The sequence below is a fragment of the Corvus kubaryi genome, unplaced genomic scaffold, assembly GCF_017639235.1.
Source record: "Corvus kubaryi isolate FWS band 111438036 unplaced genomic scaffold, C.kubaryi_AGA036_p1.0 128, whole genome shotgun sequence".
Classification (NCBI taxonomy): Eukaryota; Metazoa; Chordata; class Aves; order Passeriformes; family Corvidae; genus Corvus; species Corvus kubaryi.
Window position 1 is genome coordinate 1429371 of NW_024580663.1, and position 22685 is coordinate 1452055.

The following is a 22685-nucleotide window of genomic DNA, read 5'->3' on the forward strand; positions in this document are numbered from 1 at the left end:
AAAGGATGCACTGGATGGATTGGGGACCAATGGAGACCCAAAGGATGTGCTGCACAGGTTGGGCACCAGAGGGGCCCCAAAAGACTTGTTGGGGTTGGAAACCAAGGGGGTCCCAAATGATGTGCTGGCCAGGCTGGAGGCTGATGGGAAGCCAAAGGATGAGTTGGTCACATTGGTGACCATGGAGGTCCCAAAGGATGCACTGGCTGGGTTAGGAGCTGAGGGAGTCCCAAAAGAGGCGCTGGCCGGGCTGGGGACAAAGGGAGTCCCAAAGGATGCACTGCCTGGGTTGGGGACCGAGGGCATCTTTGGCACCAGCGTGGATTTGGGGGCTCTCTCGGGGATTGCCAAGTAGCTGGAGTTCTCGGCCAGGGCAGCAGGCGGCAAGGGCTCCGTGGCTGCCGGCCACTGCGGCGAGTGCTCCCAGGCCTCCCTCCGCTCCGGCAGCCGCGCGGGGGGACCTTCGCTGCCCTCCCCGGCTCGGATCGGGGCGGAGGGGCCGGGGCCACCGGCAGACCCCCCGCTGGCTACCGACACCCGCGGGCCGCCGGGCTGCTCCTGCCTCGGCTCGCCGGCGCGGAGCTCTGCCGCGCCTCTCGCTGCCGGCTCCGCAGGCTGCGGGCGGGCGCTGCTGCCGGCCGGGGCTCCGGCTCGGGGGTCCCTGCTGTCCCCGCTGCTGTGCCGCTGCCCCAGCGACTCCGGCCCCTCGGCAGCGTGGAGCGCTCTGCTGCTGCCATGGCCACGCACCTCCTTCCCCTCCGTGGGGCTCGGCGGTAGCGGAGGCAGGAGAACGGTCTTCTCTGTCCGCAGCACCGCGCTGCTCTGGGCCGGGGAGCTCTCCCTGGCCACCGGGGACGGCCGGCCCACCAGGACGTGCAGATGGGTCTCCACGTGCGGCACCCCCGCGGCCACCGGCGCCCGTGGTGGCACCCGGAGCTCGCTCCGCTCCCGGCGCGGGGGCGATGCCGGCGGCTCCTCCGTGGGGGCCGCTCCCCTCCGCGTGGCCTGGACCCTCGTGATGTTGATGGGGGAGCTGTGGGAGGGCGCGGCCCGGCTGCCGGGGGGCTTTGCGGGCCCCTCGGCACACGCCGGGGGTGGCTCTCGGCCGGGGGCTGCCAGCACCTCCTCACCGACCGTCTCCGGAGCTGGCTCCCGACGGACCGAGGTGCAGTGGATGACCAGAGGGGTGGCCGGGGGCGGCTCCCCGCTGCTCGCCGGTGCCACGGTGCCGCGGGAGGTGCCGGCAGTCCCGAACTTGAGGCTGTAGCTGCTCTTCACCAGCTTGCGCACGTCCCGGGGCTGCGGGACGCGCCCCTTCCCCTTCTCTTCTGGCTTGGGGGGCGCGGCTGGCGGAGACCCCCGGGGTGCCGGGGTGCCGGGGCTGGGCGGCCGGCGGGGCACTGCTGGTGGCTTCTCTGGCTGGCTCTGCGGCAGCGTCCTCACCTCCTGCGCTCGGGAGGAGGCGAAGCGGCGGTGCGGCGGGGCGGCGGGGAGCACCCGGCTCTCGACCTTGAAGGGGAGGGTTTGGGAGTGGATGGGGCCGATGGCTCGCTCCTTCAAGCTGGGCCACGGCCTCGGCGCCCTCGCAAACCGGGGAGCGACATCCAGCACCTTCCCCACCCCAGGCTGGGCTTCGAACAAGGCGCGGGCTCGCTGGTAGCAGATACTCTCCGACGTGTGCTCCTCAGCGGCCGCGGGCAGCCAGCGGCCCCCCAGCACCTCCTGGTACTTCATCCTCTGGTTGAGCTCGTTGAACGTCTTCCTCAGGTTGCAGACAGTCTCCCTCGTCGCCTCGCTCAGCACCACGCCCTTGGTGGGATGGCTGGTGGTGGCGCTCCCCGCGGCCGCCGTGGCCACCGGCATCCCGCTGCCCCGCAGGTCCTCGGCCGAGAAGCTGCAGTCCGAGCGGGACAGCGAGCTGGACTTGCCCTCCAGACCATCCCCCAGCAGGTCGGTGCCGGCGGAGGACGGCCCCGAGGAGGTCGAGCTGCCCCGCAGCCCCTTCTGCTCCATCTTGATCCGCTGCTCGTACTGCATCTTCTTGGCCAGGACGTTTTTCACCAGGCACGAGGCCGCCCGGGTCCTGTCGGTGCCGGCGTCCAGGGAGGCCGCCTTCATGAACTGCTGGTAGTTGAGCCTGAAGTCCTCGCCGATGGCTCTGCCCTTGCTGGGGGGCTCCTTCCTGGCCGGGGGCTGGGGTGCTGGGCCGTCCCCCCGGGGACCAAAACCCGTCTCCTTCCTCTCCTTCCTCTTCAGCAGGATCTGGCGCTTGGGCACCGTCCTCTTCTTGCCGTGGCCCTTCCTGGCCTCCCCGCTCTCCAGCTCCACGTCCACGCACTCGAACTGTTCCTTGCCCAGCAGCTCCCCGTCCACGCCGGAGGGGAAGGGCCAGCCCACCCTGCCATGCAGAGCTGTCGCCGCGCCCCGGGGCTCCCCGGCGCCCGCTGGCCACCGCCGCGGCCGCCCGCCGTCCTCCGACAGCGAGTTGGAGAGGCTGGAGGAGGTGTGGGAGCTGCACATGTCGAGGCGAGCTCCGGGGAGCCCCGAGAGGCTGCGGAAAGCCCTGGCCGTCAGCGCCTGCACCTCGCCGTCCACCTCGTCCGAGTCGCTGGGAACCCCGCCGAGCATCGCCCCGGGCTGCCGGGGCACGGCCGGCTCCCCGCCGGCGGCCGCGGCCGGCACAGGCTGCCGGTCCCCACCGAGGGGACCCATCCTGCCCCCCTGGCCCGGCGCTGGGCTATTCTTAGCCGCGCTGGACAGCTGAGCCCGCTGCGGGCGGGCGAGGGGGCCGGGCGGCGGGGGGACGCCGGGGGCCCCCGCCGGAGCCCAGAGCCCCGGGGCAGCCCGGCCGGGCGATCCCTCCTCGTCCAGGAACTCCAGGCAGTCCTTGAAGGTCTCCGTGCCGTCCGAGCACAGGGCGGAGTGGTAGGAGGACACGGAGGAGCTCGACATGCTCTTGGTGGGGTCGTCGCGGGGGAGCCCCGGGAGGTGTCCGTCCTCCTCCTCCTCCTCCTCCTCCGCGGACCGCCGAACGTCCCCACCCGCGCGGGGACCCTCGCCACCGCGGCCGGGCGGCTCGGCGGGGGACAGCAGCACGGGGTCCCTCTTCCCGCGGGGCATCGTGGCAGGGGGGAGCCCGGGGGGTTCAGCCGGTGCCGGGGAGCCCTGCTCGGGGCCGGGGCCGCTCTGCCGGGGCCGCTGGCTCGACCTTCTGGCTCCCTCGCCGTCCCGGCGGCTGGAGCCGGCGGCGGCACAGAGCAAGCCCCGGATCACATGGACTCAGCGAGCGCCAGCCGGGGCAGCCGATGCCAAGCGCATTGCAGGGATGCCACCGCCGCCCCCAGCCTCGGGGACCTGCCGGGGGGCCGCCGACTCATCCCTGCCCCCTCAGCCCGCCCCGCTCTCCCCAAACGGCAGGACAGGGCCCAGGTCATCCCCCGCACCCCATACACGTCCTGGGTGTGCAATCCCGTGGAACGGCCTGGGCTGCCCCGGAGCTGGGGGAGCTGCAGACCCCTCTGGGAATGTCCCATCCCCGGTGCTGAGGGCACGGCAGGATCTCGAGCTGCTGCTCCATCCCCACCCATGGCTCCTTTCCCGGTGCCACAGCAGTGGTGTGCCCACACTGGGCTTTCCCCAAAACCCACCCTATCCCAAGCAGGAGCTCCTCCCTTCCTAATCCAAGGGGTAAGGAGCAAACTCAAGGCTTGGGATCAACCCGGGCATGGAGCACCCCTGGGACTCACAGGAGCTGACCAGTGGACTACTACCATGTGTCTTTTCTGGGGAGACTCCAAGCCAGTGGCTGGGGTGGCACAAGGGTCTCTGCAGCTTGCCCACCCCAACTGCTGCTGGTGCAGCCCAGTCCCAGCTTTTGGGGGAATCTTTGCCATGAAGCAGCAGCAGCAGGTGCTCCCCAGCACTGCCAGCCCCGGAGCAACCCGATGCCCAAGTCCTCTGGGTTCATGCAGGGACTAAATTTAAACCTTGGCAAGGAGGAGAGGAAAGCTTCCCGCAAAGCTGGGCTGGCACTTAACCCTTCACTGCTGAGCTGGGCTGGGCTTGCAGGTGGCACTTGTGCCCACAGGGACTGCAAGGAACCTGCCATGGGCAGTGCTCACTGCTATGGTGGCCTTGTGCAAGAAAGAGTGTGTATGTGGGATTTCAAATCCTAAAATCCCACCCTTTCTTCATGGAAAGGGTGGTCAGGCACTGGCACACACAGCCCAGCGCAGTGGTGGAATCACCATCCCTGGAGGAATTTAAAAAATGTGTAGATTGGGTGCTTGGGGTGACATGGACTAGGGGTAGCCTTGGCAGGACTGGGGGAACTGTTGGGCTCAATGATTTTAAAGGGCTTTTCCAACCTAAATGATTCTGTGCTTCTACAGAATATTAGTTCTGTATGCTGGCTCTGAGCCTGGAGTCCCTGCCTGATGCTGGATTTGCAGTGCCAGGGCAGCTCCCTGAGCTGACAGCCCTTACTGCAGCCCGGCCCTGCTTCTCCGTGGAGCTCCAGGGTGTGTCCAGGGCCATCCACCTCCCGTGGCACCGACAGCGGGTGCCGGGAAGTGGATAGACAGCAGCCGGACAGCAGCCGGACAGCAGCCGGGTGTCCGGTGCTGCTCTCCTGCCACCCTCGCAGCCTCCGGTGGTGTTGTATCACTTGTCGCAGCTGCTGTCCCTGTGACCGGTGTGGCTTCAGCAGGACCTGGGTGTCAGATGCAGCAGCAGCAGCAAGGACTGTGCTGAGCACGAGTGTTGGAGTGAGGCAGGGGAAAGGCTGGGAGAGCTGGGAGTGCTCACCTGGACAAGAGAAGGCTCCAGGCAGAGCTCAGAGCCCCTTCCAGGGCCCAAAGGGGCTCCAGGAGAGCTGGAGAGGGACTGGGGACAAGGGCTGGAGTGCCAGGACACATGGAATGGCTTCCCAGTGCCAGAGGGCAGGGATAGATGGGATATTGGGAAGGAATTCCTCCCTGTGAGGGTGGGCAGGCCCTGGATCCCTGGCAGTGTCCAAGGCCAGGCTGGACTTGGAGTAACCTAGGATAGTGGGAGGTGTCCCTGCCCATGGCATGGGCTTTGGCGTTCTTTCCAACCCAAAGCAGTCTGTGATTCTGGGATCGCAGGGATGCCATGAACAACCCGTCTCAGGGTGGTGTGGGAGCGCAGCAGAACTGGCCGGGCATTGCTGTCACTCTGCCCTGGCTGCAGCCCGGGGCTGCCAGCAGCCACCAAGCCAGGCCACGCTCCAGCACCTCCTCCTGCTCCTGGGGTTTGTCCCTCAGTGTGGAGGCCGTGGAGAGACCCTGGGGTCCTCCTGCCAAACGAAATCCAACCAGCATCTCCAGCACCCAGAGCAGGCCGGGCTGTGCGTGGGAGCAGCCTGCGGGGCACAAACACGTTACAGAACAGAGGGTGGACCCCAGCTGAGCCAGACCTGCTAATTAAACACTCACTTATGTTTAAGCCAGCATGATACTGCCTGCAGCTCACCACTGCATTTGCTTATTAACCTGGATTTCATGCCAGCTCGGTGCGTGCTCACCTCAGTGCTGGCAAGCCGGGCACGGGCAGCGAGGAGAAGGAGGAGGATGAAGAGGAGGAAGGCTGCTGTTGGCTGTCGAAAGCAGGACGTGCCTCTCCCACGCTGGAGCTACTTTTTTGCAACTCCGGAGGAGCAGGAAACACCGGCCCAGGTTGGCAGGGACTTTCAGAGCTGCCTCAGGGGTTCAGGAGGGATCTGGGCATCTGGGACATGGCAGCAGCCCGCAGAGCTGAGGCACTGGGACACCCCAGGGTGCTGTGTGACAGAGGGACCCGCCGGGGTGTCACAGGGCTGCCCTGCTCCCCTGGCAGCACCGCGCTGGTGCTGTGGCACAGGGGCGATGCCCGAGCGGGTGCCAGGGCTGTGCACCCCGGTGCCACGGCCCAGAGTGCGGGGCCGGGCTCGGACACGACGGGGCGGGAGAGGCCCGCGGCCACACGGCGCCGTGTGAGGGGCCAGCCCCGCTCCCAGCCCCCTCCTCTGCTCCCAGACTCCTGCCCTGTTCCCAGCCGCCTGTCCATTTTCCAGCCCCGCGCTCCGTTCCAAGCCCCGTTCCAAGCCCCGTTCCCAGCCCGGTCCCGAGGTGTCCCCGTCCCTGCGGGCCGCCCCGCAGACCCCGCCCCACCGGGCAGGCGGGCCCCGCCCCACAGAGACCCCGCCCCGCAGAGCCCCTCCCTCTCCTCAGACTGAGGGGAGCGCTCAGCCCCTGATCCCGGTCCCGGTCCCGATCCCGATCCCGATCCCCATCCCGGCCCGGGAGCGCCCGCGGCTGGCGGCAGCCCAAGGCCTCGGCCATGTTCCGCGCCCCGCGGCAAATGGCGGCCGCCGCCCCCTCAGGCGCCAGCACCGCCGCCCCCTGCCTTCGGCCAGGCTCGGACCACCACGGACAGGCACAGCGATGTCACATCTTTAATTTAAAAATAAATAAATGTATATACACACACAAACCCATGTTCAAGCGCTCGGTGCACCCAGGAACACCCTTTCCTCCCGTCAGAGCCCCACAAAGAAGAACCGCAAGTACCCCTTGGAGAAGGACGGCGATGCATTCCCGCACCACGGGCTCCAGAGAGGATCCTCCTTTTCCCCGTGGAGCACCGTACAAACGCAACTCGTCCTGTTTGTCACCGCAGAGGTCCCAAGCCTCATGTCCTCCCTCACAGCTCACACCGGGACCAGCACCCTGACCCTCCCTGGTTAGAACAAAGAACACTTATTGCTTTTGGGCATGTTTTTACCTCCCTCCTGCGTTTCCTAGCTGATTGTGCTTCCCACAGGAGGTCTCCCACCTCCATCAAGTACTCAAGATCTTTGGATGAAAGGTACAATCTGGTTTCAGTGCAAAATGCTATGGAGGAGTTCAAGCTCTGTGCAGGACATTGTGAGTCCAGGAAGTCACTGGATTTGGTCTCCCTACCTGTATCCCTCTACAGTCACACAGGAATGACAGGGAAGATACCAACCCTGGAACCAAGTCCAAACACTTAAATAGATTTCTAATATATTCTACAAGCTATTTTATATATAAAAAGCAACATTATTTTCACTTTTTTTACACACTCGTGCTCAAAACTGGGAAATACCAGAATTAAGGCTGCCTGCTCTGCAAGCCAACTCGGAATGATCACCCATTCTTGCCCTTAAACTCTGGCACTAAGTATGTTCCACACCAAGCCCCTCAAAATGCCCTTTTCACCAGTGCTCCTCCTGCTCCAAGTGCCCAATAAATTCTACTCAGCATCCCCCCATGTTCCTACAAGATTTCCTACAATTGGGGCACAAATGTCAGCATAAAAATGCAACTTAGAGAGTCACTATGTTGTTTTTTTCCTTTTATGACACACCACCACAGCACTGCTGCTGTACCTGGAATGTTCTCCTCCCTGCGATGGGAGCTGGGATGTTTAGGGCTTGTGTGCAGGAACACCAGGCCTCAAACCTCACATCCCAGGGCAGACCCCAGAAAAGCTTCTTTTCCTGTAGCTCCCAGCTTCCTTTCCTGCCAAACCTCCCAGGGCTGTGTGGATGGGACAGGGACATGGAGGGGACACACTGTGGTACCAACATTCCCAGTTCCATCCAGCAGGACTCATACACCACTGCACCAGTGCCCAGCAGAGGGACAGTCTGAGCTTTACAGGCAAGTTTAATCCTGGCATTTCCCAAGCTTTTGAGCATTTGCTCCCTAGGTTTCAGCCAAGGCCACCTGTGCATCCTGTGTGACTCCAGTTTCAGGAATGTGGCAACAGCAGAGCCTTGCTCATGTCTCACTGACTCACACTGCCAAGGTCAGAGGGGAGCAGTGCTGGTCTGTGAGCCCCCCACCCCGGGCAGGTATTCCCTGGAAGAGCAGGTCATTCCATGCAGGGCACACACCAGACTGCCTCAGGGGGTTAATAGTGCTTAACTGGAGTAACACTGGTCTAACACTGGTTTGCTCTTCATGAGGACGACCCAGCCTCAGCCTGCCCTTCAAGGCCTGGCTGTGTAAAGGAAGATCAAGAAAAAACAGGACATTGCCACATGGATTTTTTCTTTGCATTATCATGTCTACAGTGAAACATTCGTAGCTGCTCAACAGAGTAAAAATATGCTACATGAGAACTGTACCGGAAAAAGCAGGACCCTGGGAGAGCTGGGGAAGTGTGCAGATAAAAACCAGAATGGAGTAGCCAGCTTCAAAATATGCCACTGGAAACAGACAAGGGAATGAACACAGTTGTCCTTTCCCAACGGTCTGGCAGACACTGGAACTGGTGCAATTCCCAGACTCCCATCATCTGGTCGATGTTGGTGCCAGGATGGGCAGAGCCCTCCCTTGGAGCAGCACGGGATATGATCCCTGGGGCAGTGGGAGAGCTGGGAATGTGCTCAGGGGCTCACCTGAGGCAGAGACCTGTCCCTCCTGCACTGCAACAACCCCCCAGCTCTGTGGCACAGCCCCGAGGGACAGCGGGAGTGACCCCCAGCCCCGAGCGCGGCGCTGCCGGGGATCCAGGGAGCTGCAGGTCCAGAGGAAACACGGGAAGCCGAGAGGTGCCTGCTCTCCTGGGAAGCACACACAGCCTGGGTGGCGGACAAACCGCCCACGCAGACGGGTTCCGAACTCAGAGCGCGTCCTGGGGAATTCATTTACAAAGTGCCACTGGTCCTTGGAACCAAATCTAATGTACAGGATATACTACAGCAAACAGCTCGGGATGGCCCCTCTCTGCACTACCTGCAGAAGGACTCCAATGTCCAGACTCTTTACAACAGACTCCTTCCCTTTTCATATGAAGGAAAATAAAAACATAAGTTAAAACAGCAATAAGTAAAACTACGGAACGTGCCCGTCCTGGTCAGCCCCCTTTGTGCATCCCGATCAGACTGGAGAGCTTCTCACAGTGCTCAAGTTTCAGGGACTCTGCTTTCTGTTTTAACCGCTCATCTCTGTAGAGCTTGGCCAAATTTGACAAATCAGACTCTGAAAGATGAAGAAAAAAAGATGTATCAGGATGAAGTCGTGAGCCTCCTTTGAAGAACTGTTTCTCAATGCTTTGTTATCCTTGCAGCACTTTTAATTTTGGTGGGTACTGAAGCCAGGGAGGTGAACAACTACCCAAGGGACTCGTCTGGAAGGCCTCCCTGCCCTTTCATTAACAATCTCAAAGGTACTTTGCATTTTGTTCCTCTTCTTCTCAAAAGCCACATAAAACTGAAATAATCCCATTGTTTAAATTATTTCCCCCCAGTAATTCAGAGAAGTTTCTTTTGCTGATTAGCTGAGGAAGTCTTAATATAGGTTTCTCCCTGAAGAATAATTTGGCTGCAGGATTAGATGCACCGAGGAGAACAGCAGTAATTTACTTCTGAAAAGGTCAACATCTCCGTAAGCACAGGCTACCTGATGACACTCAATTTTTCAAAGAGCTTTTATACACCTTACAAGCCCCTCATTTTACAAAATTATTCAGAGTGGAAAGAACTTCAATAGATCCTTTCATGCCTTACGTCCTCTGTCCCTGTCCCACTGAAATTTAAAGCTATTTAACCCTCCTCCCACTCACCGAAAAGCTTCACAAACTGACAAGCAGGAACAGTTCATTTTAGAGCAGGAATCCATTTACAGGTTTATAACCAAAATGCCACTCAAGCAGTGCTGGGCACAGCCTTGTTAAGCCTCCAGCAAAAAACAGGCTCAGGTAATTGTCCCTGAGCCCAGAGTCCCTGGAGTTGTGCAGTGGAGAATCCCAGTTTACACTTATCCAATTGGGGAAAATTATTCCCTGCACTTTCAACAGCATTCATTCCATCACATTTGCTCCTTGTGGGTTTCAGTCTTTCACAGACTAGTTCCTTTGAAGCCTTTTCTTCAAGGAGGTTCTAAAACATTGAATTCCAACTATATTTACATTGGATATACAGAAGAAATTCTTCCCTGTGGGGTGGGCAGGCCCTGGCACAGGGTGCCCAGAGCAGCTGTGGCTGCCCCTGGATCCCTGCAAGTGTCCAAGGCCAGGCTGGACATTGGGGCTTGGAGCAACCTGGGATAGTGGAAGGTGGGGGGTGGGATGGGATGAGCCTTAAGGTCCCTTCCAACCCAAACCATTCCATGGTTCTATGCTACTTATCCTGATTCGGTTTTCAGCTGCCTCTTTGTGACCCTGAGCTCTTTGCAGCCTCATTTTACAACTGTGGCATCCCAGCTGAAACACCTCCTGTAAAAACCTGGGATGTGCTTTTTGAACTTAACTGTGCCAAAGATTTCAGAAGATCCAAACCCACAGCACAGCCAACTTGCACACACCGCTTTGCTGAGGAGTCTGGTGCAGCACTGTAAAACTGACTGGCTGAACAAAGTACCAACCAATCCATTATTTTAAGGTTTTCCTTAAGGTTGTTGGACACCAGCTAACACTTTTCAAGTCATAAAATCAAGGACTTTAAAAACCAAACTGTTCCTGAACTACTCATCTCTGTCCATTTTGCTGGTGCTCAAGGGAGATGTGCCCTCAGTAAACACAACAAATGTACTATAAATAGACATTCAACTGTCAAAAAGCTCCTCACACCAAGTCCAACACTTCAGCAAGGATTAAGGGACCAACATTGTGCAGCAACAGCTGACTAAGAACGGCCTCAGCATCTGCAGAACTTTTCCCCAGCACTCTGTCCTGTATTCAGAGTTTATTTTTACAAACGTGACTGTCCTAAGGTCAGCCCAGTCTCAGCTATGGCCTGGATGGGAGGCACTCAGAAAATGGTTACTTTTACTGACAGCGCTGTCCTCAGGCTATGCTAACTGTGGCTGCTGTAAATGTATTTGCAGCTGGTGACTAACACAATCCCTAAGTGTACAAAGCTCTGGAGGAGCACTGTTTGGCAGGCACTTGGCATTCCGGGCTGGATCATCTCCCCTCTCTGACTCCTGGGCTCTCTAAGACTCACAAACCCTGTCCCCCTCTTTGGAGCTGGGCTCTCCTCAGCTCCAGGTCTCTGTGAAAGAGACAATGTGGTGACTTTCAGTTGCATGAGGTCAATTAAAGAGATTTTTCTGTAAGAAAGAAAGTCTCTCCCTGTAGCAAGCCTACATTTACGAGTAGTAACAGCCACGTTATCCCTGGAGGCTGCTCCTGCCAGCTACAGATACTCAAAGTTCCCAAGTCAAGCACCCCAAAAACTTCAGGATTTTTATGGTCTTATATTATGGCTTCTTTTCCTTTTTAAATTCAGAGCCTACACCTTTCTATTTCTCTTGAAAAGCAGGATTGGTAACTTTTATGTAAAATAAGCCAAAACAAGCCTTCCCATCAAAAACCTGTAAAGAGTCTGGAATCAGCAACACTATTCCTGTAGGATTAAATGAGTCTTGTTTAGACAAACTGTGTTTCTACAATGATGCAATTGGTCAAGAAACTGAAAACAAGTGCAAAGGCACTTTTTAGCAGCGTGCTGAGGACTGTTCTGCACAGAGCAATTTAAAACCCCCACCAGTGTGTGAAAGCAGCTTGTCTGCTGCTACTGAACATTCACACAGACAACTTGTTCCAGCTTCCTTTACACACAGCACTGCTTGCTGTTGACTCATTTGAAGGTGATGAGTTCTTTAGGTCAATAAAATCAGTGAATAAAATCAGTCACAACATCCCAGCCTAAGCTACTCCTCGTAATTTGATTTGTTATTTTTTACCATTCTGCAAGCAGCAGGAATTTGCTGTCTCTTCAATGAACCAGATTAGTAGCAATTAAGAAGTAATAAAATATGGGCTTAACATGCCTTTATTTGTGCCACTGATCTACTCAGGGCTGAGTGAGAATAACGATTTTGAATGCTCACATCTGTGTTCTCCCTTTCTGCATTCAATTCTTGTGTCTGAAAGACGTGAAAATGGTGAAAAACATGATCTCCAACTCAGCTAAAGATAGAAAATGCAAATAACACCCAAAGCACGGAAACATGCTCTGAAAACTGATACCAGGAACACGGCCCACTGCAAGAGGGCCAAGAGCACCTGGACAAGCTCTGGACTCTCCTGGAGAAATTTTAAGGAAAAAGTTACAGAAACCTCTTGTGGAGCCAGTCAAAGCAAAACTGATTCTGCTCCAGCAAATGAAACATGGAATAGGTGATGTCTCAAGATCTTTTTCAGCCTAGCAATCTGTCAGGGCTGAATAAATGTGGTGGGTTGTATGTTTAAAACATCACTAAGAGTTATTCAAGCATAAAACCTGAGCGGAAAAAAGTGTCTCAAATGGTGAAGTCTACTTTCCACTCGTCTCTCAGAATCACTTAAAATGTATTTTGACAGATCTCAAGAACAGAAAATTCAGTGTTAAGAGCAGATGTGAGACACCTTAAACCAGTGCAAGGCTGAGATGTTACAAGGATTGGAAACTGAGGCTAAAAACAGCAGAGCTTTGTGAAGCACATCCACCCCCCAGCTCTGAAACACACGTGGGACAGAAATAACTTACTCTGCTGTTTCTCCTTCCAGCAGCTGGTCTGAATATAGTCTATGTAATCTTTCTCAACTGTTTTCTCAAGCTCTTGAAGTTCTGCTCCTTGATAATTCTTTTCAAAGTTTTTATCAACATAGTAAGGCACCTGCAAGTTCTCTGTTTCTCTGCTGACAACGTGGCCTATGGACCTGTGGGAACAGCAGGGAGAATTCAGATGTTTCAGCAGTTCAGACCTCAAGAAATCAAGAGCTGTTCCTCCATATTAGCATTTCCAGAGGATGATATTTACAGCAATGTTTGTACAGTCCATTTCTGCAGGATTATGGCTCCCTCAACCATCCAGTCAGGAAATTACAAGTCTCAGGGACAGCAAGCTGTGCAGTACAAAGAGAATCCATCCTCCTGCTAAAACCACAGGAGAAAATCCCAGATGGAGAGGTATCAACACAGTTCCTTCCAAATACTGTGTTCGTTCCCAACAGTTCAGTCAAGACCCTTCTAAAATATAAGGGCAAATTTTATCTATGAACTCTGCAAACACTTTATTCTGTTTGCTGGTGATTTCTGGCAAGCTCGGTGCAGAAACCCACGGGGATTGATAACAAAGGTAGAGATTATAAAAACTTAGGGCACAATGCAATTGGATCTGGATTTTCCCATTGTTTTGGATCCTTTAGTAGCAATAAAACTTAGCAGGGGAGATTCTAGTTACACTTTTCTTCAGGGTTTTATAATCATCAGTAAGCACAGTGAGGCATGGAACAGCCTGGAAAATACCCTGTAGGAAGATTCAGCCCCTCTGACACAGTCACTGGATTAAACCACACTCCTGGAGTGAATTTCCTTATTTGAGCAAAGATACCCAGGCCTTTGCTCAAATCACTGCCCACAGAGAGAGGCAGGCAGCCAAAACACAAAGGTTACACTCTACTCAAAGGAATCCCATTTGCCCCTTTTTCCTGGACTCCTCTTTTCCTTCTCTTTCCCTGTGTCTCAGAGGTGTCCTCAATTTCTTTTAGTTTTTAGGCTGTTCAGTTGTTTTAAGCCTAACTCTGAACCAGGCTCAGGCCTGACTATCTCACATCACCAGGAGAAGGGGAGGTAGAGAAGAAAAGCAGCTCAGCTGCTGTGGGGGTAGCGTGGGAGGTTTCACATGGGACTGGCAGATAGCAAAAACACTCCCTGGAAAAAAAAAAACACCCTAAAAACATCCACCCTCCTGTTCTTTTCTGAGGGCCTCACTCTGACATCGTGTGGTAAAATGGTGAGGGGTGTTGGGCTGCTCTGACAGAGGAGGGGAGGGGAAGGCTGGACCTGAGCAGTTTTACTCCTAGAAGGGAGCAAGGGGAGTGTTTGGAGCACTCTGCTGGTTGTCCCAGACCTGCCAATTCCACTCCTCTCTCAGTGAGGGCCAGCCCAGGTCCAGATGTGACCTCCAGCACCAGATGTGACAGGAGCATGTGGGTTTTCCCCTGCCCCACAAGCTGCCAGTGCAGCAGCTCTGGTGGGGTCCTTCTGCTCCCAGAGCCCACCAGCCCCCAGGGCCCTGCTTTGCTACAGAGGTTAAACCAGGGCATTTCAAGGCTTTAACAATTTGTGGAGCTTCCAGTAGAATTCATGCTCCAGAGAAGGTTTGGATTTAAAGGTTTGGATTTATACTGCAAACCACAGGCTTCTTTTTTTTGTTGCTTTCCAGAGGAACCTCAGGGGTGGTCCACAGATTCTGGGGGCTGGGCAGATCAGAGGCTGATCTACACCCACGTTCCCCATCCTGTATCACTGTGCAAAGCCATTTCACACCAGCTGAGGAAGGTTTCTGACCCTCTTTGTGCACTAAAGCTCCCCACAGGCAACCCCACAGTGCTCAGGAGAACTCACCAGTGCAGGCTGTTGGTATTTCCTTATTTACAAACTGATAACATTTTCTACAAAGAGCAAAACATTAACATGCATTTTGCTATCAAACCCAACTTCCATCTGCCTTCATACTGCAAACAGCAAGAGCAGAAAAATGTGGTTTTAAAGGACTTACGATTTGTAGAATAAGCTGTAGGGTGGGTTGGTGGCCATCAGCTGGGTTATAACTGACACAATTATGATGATGAAAACTGGCATCAACTGGATAAATGCAGAGTATGAATTCTGAAAAGTACAAGGATTAGCAGTCAAGAAAATACAGAGATGGAAAAAGGCATCTGTTCACAGAAGCCAGGCTATCAATCACAGATCAACAATTTGTTACATGGAAACTTAGAAGAAAAAAGAGAAAGGACTTCGGGATTTTGAGAGGGATGACACTGTAATTTCTAAATAACCTTTATTAATAATATCAGAACACTCCTGAACACCATTTCCTTTCCACTATCTTTTCCTCTGCCCCTTCCCTCACAGTGCCTACAGCACTGTTGTACCTGCAAGTGTCGAATCCAGCCTGCAATTCCCGTGTGCCTACGGCATTCCTGCACCCTCTGAATTTGCTCTCCATTGTAGATCTCAGCCTCTGCTTCAGCACTGCATTTAATGGTTGAGCAGTAAAGGGTTAACAGCTCACATGCAGTGTAACTTCAGACAGGATGCAAGCACTGGGGCTTTTGTTTGGATTAATTTAGCAGAACAAAAGACTGGAAGCATTATCAAAGAGAAAACACTGATCTTTCCTTCTGCTCTTCCATTTCTTTCTAAACCGGCTTTTAAAATGCCTTCTCTCATGCAGAGGGAAATATCACATGCAGCTATTTAGACACTGCCCTCTACCCTGGGATAGCAACAAGGATTCCTGATGCAGTAGTAGGTAGGATTCACAGAATCAAAGGATTACTGAGGTTGGAAAAGCCCTCCCAGCCCATCGAGTCCCAGCTGTGCCCGATCCCCACCTTGTCCCCAGCCCAGAGCACCGAGTGCCACCTCCAGCCCTTCCTTGGACACCTCCAGGGATGGGCACTCCAAACCTCCCTGGGCAGCCCCTGCCAAGGCCTGAGCACCCTTTCCATGGGGAAATTCCTGCTGCTGTCCACCCTGAGCCTGCCCTGGCCCAGCCTGAGGCCGTTCCCTCTCCTCCTGTCCCTGTTCCCTGGCAGCAGAGCCCGACCCCCCCGGCTGCCCCCTCCTGTCAGGGACTTGTGCAGAGCCACAAGGTCCCCCCTGAGCCTCCTTTGCTCCAGCCTGAGCCCCTTTCCCAGCTCCCTCAGCCGCTCCTGGGGCTCCAGCCCCTTCCCAGCTCCGTTCCCTGCCCTGGACACGCTCCAGCTCCTCAGGCTCTTTTCTGCAGTGAGGGGCTGGATTCACTTCCCCCAGCTGAGCTGTCTGTCAGCTGTACCAGATTTTTTTTCTGAGCCTGAGACTCACAAGGAAAAACTCATCTTCCTTGGAGAATGATCCCTGGAGGTTAACAGACTGTCTCCAGAGGAAGATTTTGCCAAAGCAGGTGGCAGGTGTGTATGTGCAGTGACAACAAAGGACACCTTGTGTCTCATCTAGAGGTCTCAGTTGGCAGAAACGTATCCCACACCCATCCTGTCCCCAGCTGGAAGAAGCCTGTGCAGCCCCTGGGTGCTAAAATACACCTTGACCACAAGCCAGTACCTCCATATCCATTACCAGTCCTCATTTGGACTAATTGTTGTTGGATTACCAAGCATTGGAGCTTGCAAAAACCAAGCAGCAGCAAAACCCTCCGTGACAGAAACTGGAGGGCCTGTAATCCTAGAAACACAATGCATCTCTACAGCAGTGATTAATAACAGCCAATCTCATGACAAAGGAAATATCCACTGCGGCTGCAGCCTTTGAGGATAAACACTGAGCACTCAAGCATGGGAAGGTTTGTCCTGGCTTTGGAAGAGGATCCCTCACCCTGCTGAGATATTTAAATATTTAAGCTGTGGAGATCCTTCCTGCTGGCTACCTGTGGCCTGTGCTCTTCCTCCTCTGGCTCCTGTGTCCACGCCCTCTCAGCCCGGTGCCTCCGTGGGTAATAGTGAGCATCTCTGGTTACATTGGAGAACATGTGGATATTCCCTGGAAAAGAAACCAGGACAGACCTGTGTTTCACCCAGTTGCTGGAACTCACCAGGATTCCTCAGTTTCTATTTAATTATCCAGGTTTATTCTCCACAGCCTGAATTGCAGCTGGGAGGTCTGAGACTAGAAAGCACAAACCACATCAGAATTAAACACCACCACAATGTTAGTCCAAAAAGCCTATCAGAGAAATTGTACTGTGCCCCAATCCATCTTAATTTAAATCAAGCTGCAGAAACATGTTCTGATTTTTATGATTGTATCTCATATTTTAATGCTGTTCTTGTCACACTCACTTGCAAGGCTGTGGCAGGAAAATGAATTTGCTTCACCAGGCTTGGGCTATGAATTATGGTCTCCCATAATTACTGAATGTGGTCTTCTACCCTCATTTCTAATTCCTCTGCCTTCAAGCCATTAATAATTTCACTTAATTATTTTATAATAAGGAAAGAGATTTTTAAAAGAGTAAAAAAGGAGAACAATTCAGGATTTTCTTTCTTGCACATGGAATGCGGTTGATTTATTTTTAAAAAATCTACAATGAGGGAAGAATTGTATTTGCTGCTTCAATTTGAAGCTCAGGATCTGATTTTATCACCATATGAATATCTTAATAATAGCTGTGCTCTCCTCTTTCGAAATTCAGAATGTCTTTTGTGTTAGAGAATTGAAATCTGTGGCTTATCATCACAACAGAAATGCAAAACTATTTTTAAGCCCTGGGAAAGATGTCACATTATTTTATACTCTTATCCTGTCCTTTTTTGAGTTTCCCAAAGAATTCTGCAAGAAACCTGGGCAAAGGTGACCTCTGCTATTGTGTCAAAACCCCTGTTCCACTGCTTGTTCGAAGATTTTCCAAGCTCTAGGCATGTGTGCAGTCAGAGCTCCAACAGCGAGCCAAGCCAAGCCAGGCTGGCTCCAAGGAGGAAAGTTTCTTTTGGGAAAAAAGAAAATTAATTTCTATCCCTCAACATTGCTCAGACAGGATTTTATCAAGCTGTGAAGAGAAGCAGCCAGCGTGGAAAAAGAAGAATGGCTTTTATAGGGGTGCCTAAAAAAAAAAGGTTTTCCCAAATTTTAAGTTTCTCCAAGAATTTCTGCCAGCAGTTTCTTTTGTTCCATGGGCATTTATTTTTTATGAGAACTTGTAGCCTCTCCTCCTTACAACTGCAACACTCTGCCACGTGGAGTCTCCTTTGAGTTTAATCACATTTAACATTTTAAATTTAATTATTTTTCCATTGAATATCCATAGAGGAAAACTGCTCCATAAAAACAAAGCATTAACCTGCCCTCAAAAGCCCAGTGAGGAAACTCTTGTTTACTACCAACACCCACTGCTACAAAATTGCATTTTTATTTTCTTACTCTTCGCTGCTTTCCCAAAAATTCCCGTTTTTCTCCCTGTTAAACCTGCCATGCCCAGTACCCAAACTCCTCCCAGAGTTCCTCAATCTCCTGTCCTCAACTCCAAGCACCCTGTTCCCCACAGGCCCGTTCCATGAGGGTAATGTCCCACAAAAGGCACATCCAGGTGCAATTCCTTGCACAGTCAGAAATGGAAAACGTGCAGACTCCAGCTGGAATTACACCATGCTGGGGTTGGCTCACTTTGCATATCCACTGGTGCAAGCCTGGGAGCAATCTGAGGTCCCCTTAGCTGCAAGATGCACCGCTCACAGCAAGGTTTAGTAATTAACTACTTGTCTCTGTGTCTTCAGGCTGTAGTAACTGGTGTGCACCTCACTTCTCGTGACAGCTTGGAGGTGGAAAGTTCCCAGGAGTGCTAAAGCAATTCTTTCATTGCTGCCAGAAGGCCCTTGAAGTCCTCACACCTTTCAGATTTCCTTTTAATCCACTGATCCTGCAGGATCTATTTCTCCTGCAAATCCAAATGCCAAGGCTGGACTGAGACATGCACGGAGCTACTACAGGTACAGCTCCACTGCTCTGTCACTGGATCCTGCACATCCACCAGATCCTGGATCCTCTCCTGGCAGGCAGCACTTGCTGAGCTCCCAGGCTGTAACTTCATTACAGCACAGGCTGCTGCAAGGCACAGCAGCTCCTGTTTCCCTGAGATCACAGCTCCAGGAGCTGGGCCGTGCTGGCCTGGAATGCTGTCAGGTGCCTCAAGTACAACCCAATCAAGGAATTGTTCATGTTGAAAAAGACCTCTGAGATCACTGAGTTCAACCATCACCAAAGACACCTCTGATTCCTTCTCATTCACACCCCATTTCAACTCCCATACCACTGCTGGCTTCAGATGATGGAGGGAATAAAAGAAAGGCAGAAATCAAATGTGAAAAGGTTTCTGCTCTTTTCAGACGTATGATCAACTCCCTGAGCAGTCCCAAGGGAAAGTGACCTTCCTCATGATTTATAGAATCACAGAATATGCTGAGTTGGAAGGGACCCCCAAGGATCATCCAGCCCAGCTCCTGGCCCTGCACAGACACCCCAACAACCCCACCCCGGGCATCCCTGGCAGCGCTGTCCAAACACTCCCAGAGCTCTGGCAGCCTCGGGGCCGTGCCCATTCCCTGGGGAGCCTGGGCAGTGCCCGGCACCCTCTGGGGAAAGAAACTTCTCCCAGAATCCAGCCTGAGCCTGCCCTGACACAGCTCCAGCTGCTCCCTCGGGGTTAGTCAGTCCACAGCCCTTCAAAATCCCTGCAGACAGGTACTGACCTGTAGGGAAATGCCCACCAAAAAACACATTGAATATTTCTTCTGGTGTGATGTCTGCTTCGAATTCTGTGTAGTAATTGTAGTGCCTGGCCTGGCCAGTGCTGACGTGCTCGTGGTCACTCCCGAGTTCATCGTAGCGGAGTCGTTTCTCAGGGTTGCTCAGAACTGCAAAAGCATTGCCTATTGCTGGAGAGGGAATTAAAACCAGTGTTACATTTCCAGTGTCACATGTCCCACTTTTATAAGTGGAGTAGCAAAAAATCCCCAAACAAGCCTAGGAAATTTGTGCTTGACCAAAGACTAAGTTACTTTTGTAACAGCAAGATGTGTAACAGCTCTGGCACTACCTGTGATGGAAACCACTTCCTGCTGTCACTGATGCCAGGAGAAAGAAAAAAGTGTCCAAGTATATGGAGAGACTTGAAATATTTGAAAACTGATGTGAGAGTTCACTTCAGCCAAGAAACTGGGTGAGAATGGAGCATTTTATCAGCTCAAACCAAATGCAAGTTTGGTCCGAGTGCACCTCCATATACCACATACAATTAACACAAAGTTAATAACTGCAGGGACAAATTAAAATGCAGAGGGCTATCCCAAGCTTTTCCTGCTGGCAGAGATGCTCCTGAAGCTGTGTGGCACACCTATTTCACACCTCACATCCAATCACTCAGAAGTGTTTGTTTGGCTCATCTTCTTCTTTGGCCTCTGACAGAACAAGTTCATAGAGAAATACAACCCAAACACAAAGAAAGAAAGAACATCCCTTCAGAAGCTCCTTGTTTTAACAGACTGTGAATGATCACTTGTTTTCCTCGTGCTGCGCTGCATGGAAAGGGAAAATATGCATGAGTTTATGCTGCAACATAACTGAGAACTCTGGACACAGCCTATTGGATTAAATTTCATATTCCCATACATATACATATAAATAAAAATTTATTCATCACAAGGAGCAGTTATTGATGACAAACATCCCACACTCTGGCATGGGCAGTGTCAGTTCCAAGTTCTGAACCTTCTGCAGTATCATGGAATCCCAGAATGGTTTGGATTGGAAGGAACCCTACAGATCATCCCATCCCACCCCCTGCCATGGCAGAGACACCTCCCACCATCCCAGGCTGCTCCAAGCCCCAATGTCCAGCCTGGCCTTGGACACTGCCAGGGATCCAGGGGCAGCCCCAGCTTCTCTGGGCACCCTGTGCCAGGGCCTCAGCACCCTCACAGGGAAGAATTTCTTCCTAATACCCCATCAAACCCTGCCCTCTGGCAGCGTAGAAGCCATTCCCCCTTGTCCTGTCCCTCCAGGCCCTTGTCAAGTTCCTCAAAAGCATCTGGGACTGCGACCTGGGATACATTTCCCATCGTTTCTAAGGGAGACGTGTATTTTGCAGACGGAAATGCAAGCCCTGCCGAGCCGCAGCGGGGTTCTGTGAGGACGCTGCTGTGTGTGCAGCCCCTCCCGGCTCCGTGGGCCGGCGGGCGCCTCTGCACCGGCGCTCCGGGTGCGGCCCCTCACGGTGCCCCCGGGCCCGCTCACCTTTGAAGGCCTCGGTGGCTCCGGGTGCGCGGTTCTTGTCGGGGTGGAACTTGAGGGCCAGCCTGCGGTACGCCCGCTTCAGCTCCTCCTCGCCGGCGTCCCGGCTCACCCCCAGGATCTCGTAGTAATCCCGGCACCGCTTGATCCTGAGGGCGTACACGGGGTCATCCCGGGGCTCCCCGGCCCCGCTCCCCGCCTTTCCCCAGGCCCTCCGGCCCCGCTGCCCGCCGCCCCCCGTGCTCCCGCGGGCCCCCCGTCGCCGCTCACCGCCGCACCCCGTCCAGCTGCTCGGCCGTGTAGGTCATGTCGGCCCGCGGCCGCCGCCGCCCCTCGCTCACCGCCCACCACCCCGCGCCGCCATCTTGTGCGCGGGCGCTGCTGGGAGCGGGCCCGGCGGGGCTGGCGGGGGCGTGACGTCATTGCGAGGGGAGGTGACGTCATGAGCGGTTCTGAGGGCAGCGGGAGGTGGGAGGTCATGGAATCACGGAATCACGGAATGTCGTGGAATTGTGGAATGTCATGGAATTATGGAATGTCCCGGGCAGGAAGGGATCCACCAGGATTCATCCCTCCAGCTCCTGGCCCTGCACAGACACCCCAGCAACCCCACCCTGTGCACCCCTGGCAGCTCTGGCAGCCTCGGGGCCGTGCCCATTCCCTGGGGAGCCTGGGCAGTGCCCGGCACCCTCTGGGGAAGAACCTTTCCCTGCTCTCCAGCCTGAGCCTGCCCTGGCCCAGCTGCAGCCGCTCCCTGGGTGCTGTCCCTGGCCCAGGAGCAGAGCTCGGAGCTGTCCCTGCGCTGCCCTGGGCAGGAGCTGCAGCCCCGGGGAGCTCTGCCCTCAGCTCCTCTGCTGCAGCTGGACCAGCCCAGTGCCCTCAGCCGCTCCTCGGGCGGCCCCTCCAGACCCTTCCCCAGCCCCGGCTCCCTCCTTTGGACACTCTGGAGCAGCTTTAGATCCCATCAGGAAAGGCCTCGGGGGCGCTGGTGACAGCAGCTGAACATGAGCCCAAGGTGGGCACGAGGCCACTGGCCCCTGGGCTGTCCCATCCTTGGGGTGGCAGCAGGATCAGGGCAGTGCCCGTCCCCGTGCTGGCATTGCTGGGGGACCTCGAGGGCTGTGTCCAGTTCTGGGCCCTCACTGCAAGACATTTCCCAGTTGCTTTCATCATTGCTGTTGTTGGTTTCCCCTCATCCCACCTGCCACTGTCCCAGGCTGCTCCAAGCCCCAATGTCCAGCCTGGCCTTGGGCACTGCCAGGGATCCAGGGGCAGCCCCAGCTGCTCTGGGCACCCTGTGCCAGGGCCTGCCCACCCTCATTGCAAGACCCTCAAGGGCCTGTGGGAAGGAGGTCAAAGGAAGGAAAATGAAAGCAGCAGTGAGATCCTATGGGATCTCAAAGATCCAGGGAGATTTGTTATAACTTTGCATTCACTAAAAATCTACTTGTAGTGCTCCGTGTGTGGAGTTACAGGTCTCTGGGAACTGGAGCTGTTTGGGTTTGTCTAATTGCAAATCACCTGGGATTTTGTGTTAAGCAAATTCACCAGTCTGGTGGAGCCTGGGTGAGTGACAATGTTTTACTTTTCATGAATGTAACCAGAAAAGCTTCATTTATTAAAAAACAACTTATCGAACTACCTGGTGCAGGTGTCAGAGGTTGAAAGTGCATTGGCTCTTACCAGGAGCCGTGAAAATGTTGCATTTATTTTGCTGAACATTTCCTTGCCAGCTGCAAAGCACAGCTGCCTCCTGCATTGCACAAGGCGATGCTGCTCTCCTGGCCTTCCAGGAAGCTCTGGGAAAGCAGTGGTAGAGACGATGGAAGCTCTCCTGGCAAACTTGGGCTGCCAGCCTCCAAGAGCTGAAGCAGCTCAGCATTTTGCTTGTGACCACTCATTTTACACTGACATAAACCCTGGTCTATGCAGGGACTTT

General features: G+C 54.4%; 2 protein-coding genes across 2 annotated transcripts in view; both read right to left on the bottom strand.

Moving 5' to 3' along the window:
* The window catches only part of PROB1 (proline rich basic protein 1), an 8370-nt gene extending 2029 nt beyond the window's left edge, over positions 1-6341 (bottom strand). The window contains exons 1-4 of the mRNA XM_042024332.1: positions 6233-6341; positions 5196-5383; positions 4486-4711; positions 1-3278 (exon numbers count right to left, since the gene is read on the bottom strand). The exon at positions 1-3278 is cut by the window's left edge and continues 2029 nt beyond it. Coding sequence (XP_041880266.1) covers positions 1-3278; positions 4486-4711; positions 5196-5383; positions 6233-6341 — 3801 coding nt within the window. The remainder of the gene's footprint in view (positions 3279-4485; positions 4712-5195; positions 5384-6232) is intronic.
* An 89-nt stretch (positions 6342-6430) lies between these two features.
* On the bottom strand, positions 6431-21135 carry DNAJC18 (DnaJ heat shock protein family (Hsp40) member C18). Its single transcript, XM_042024913.1, has 7 exons — positions 21017-21135; positions 20750-20895; positions 19207-19392; positions 16392-16504; positions 14520-14629; positions 12503-12675; positions 6431-9011 (listed from the first exon to the last, which is right to left on the bottom strand). The coding sequence occupies exons 1-7, from the start codon at positions 21052-21054 to the stop codon at positions 8887-8889; spliced, it is 891 nt and encodes a 296-aa protein (XP_041880847.1). The 5' UTR covers positions 21055-21135; the 3' UTR covers positions 6431-8886.
* Between the last annotated feature and the right edge of the window lie 1550 nt (positions 21136-22685).

What these genes read in the sequence shown, in the direction of transcription:
- DNAJC18 (XM_042024913.1), bottom strand. Translation starts at nt 21,054, where the DNA reads ATGACCTACACGGCCGAGCAGCTGGACGGGGTGCGGCG. An exon ending in TGGTGGGCATTTCCCTACAG is followed by an intron (nt 16,505 to 19,206) that starts GTCAGTACCTGT and finishes TTTCTTTTCCAG; the next exon opens with GGAATATCCACATGTTCTCC. An exon ending in CTGGAAGGAGAAACAGCAGA is followed by an intron (nt 9,012 to 12,502) that starts GTAAGTTATTTC and finishes TTCATCTTTCAG; the next exon opens with AGTCTGATTTGTCAAATTTG.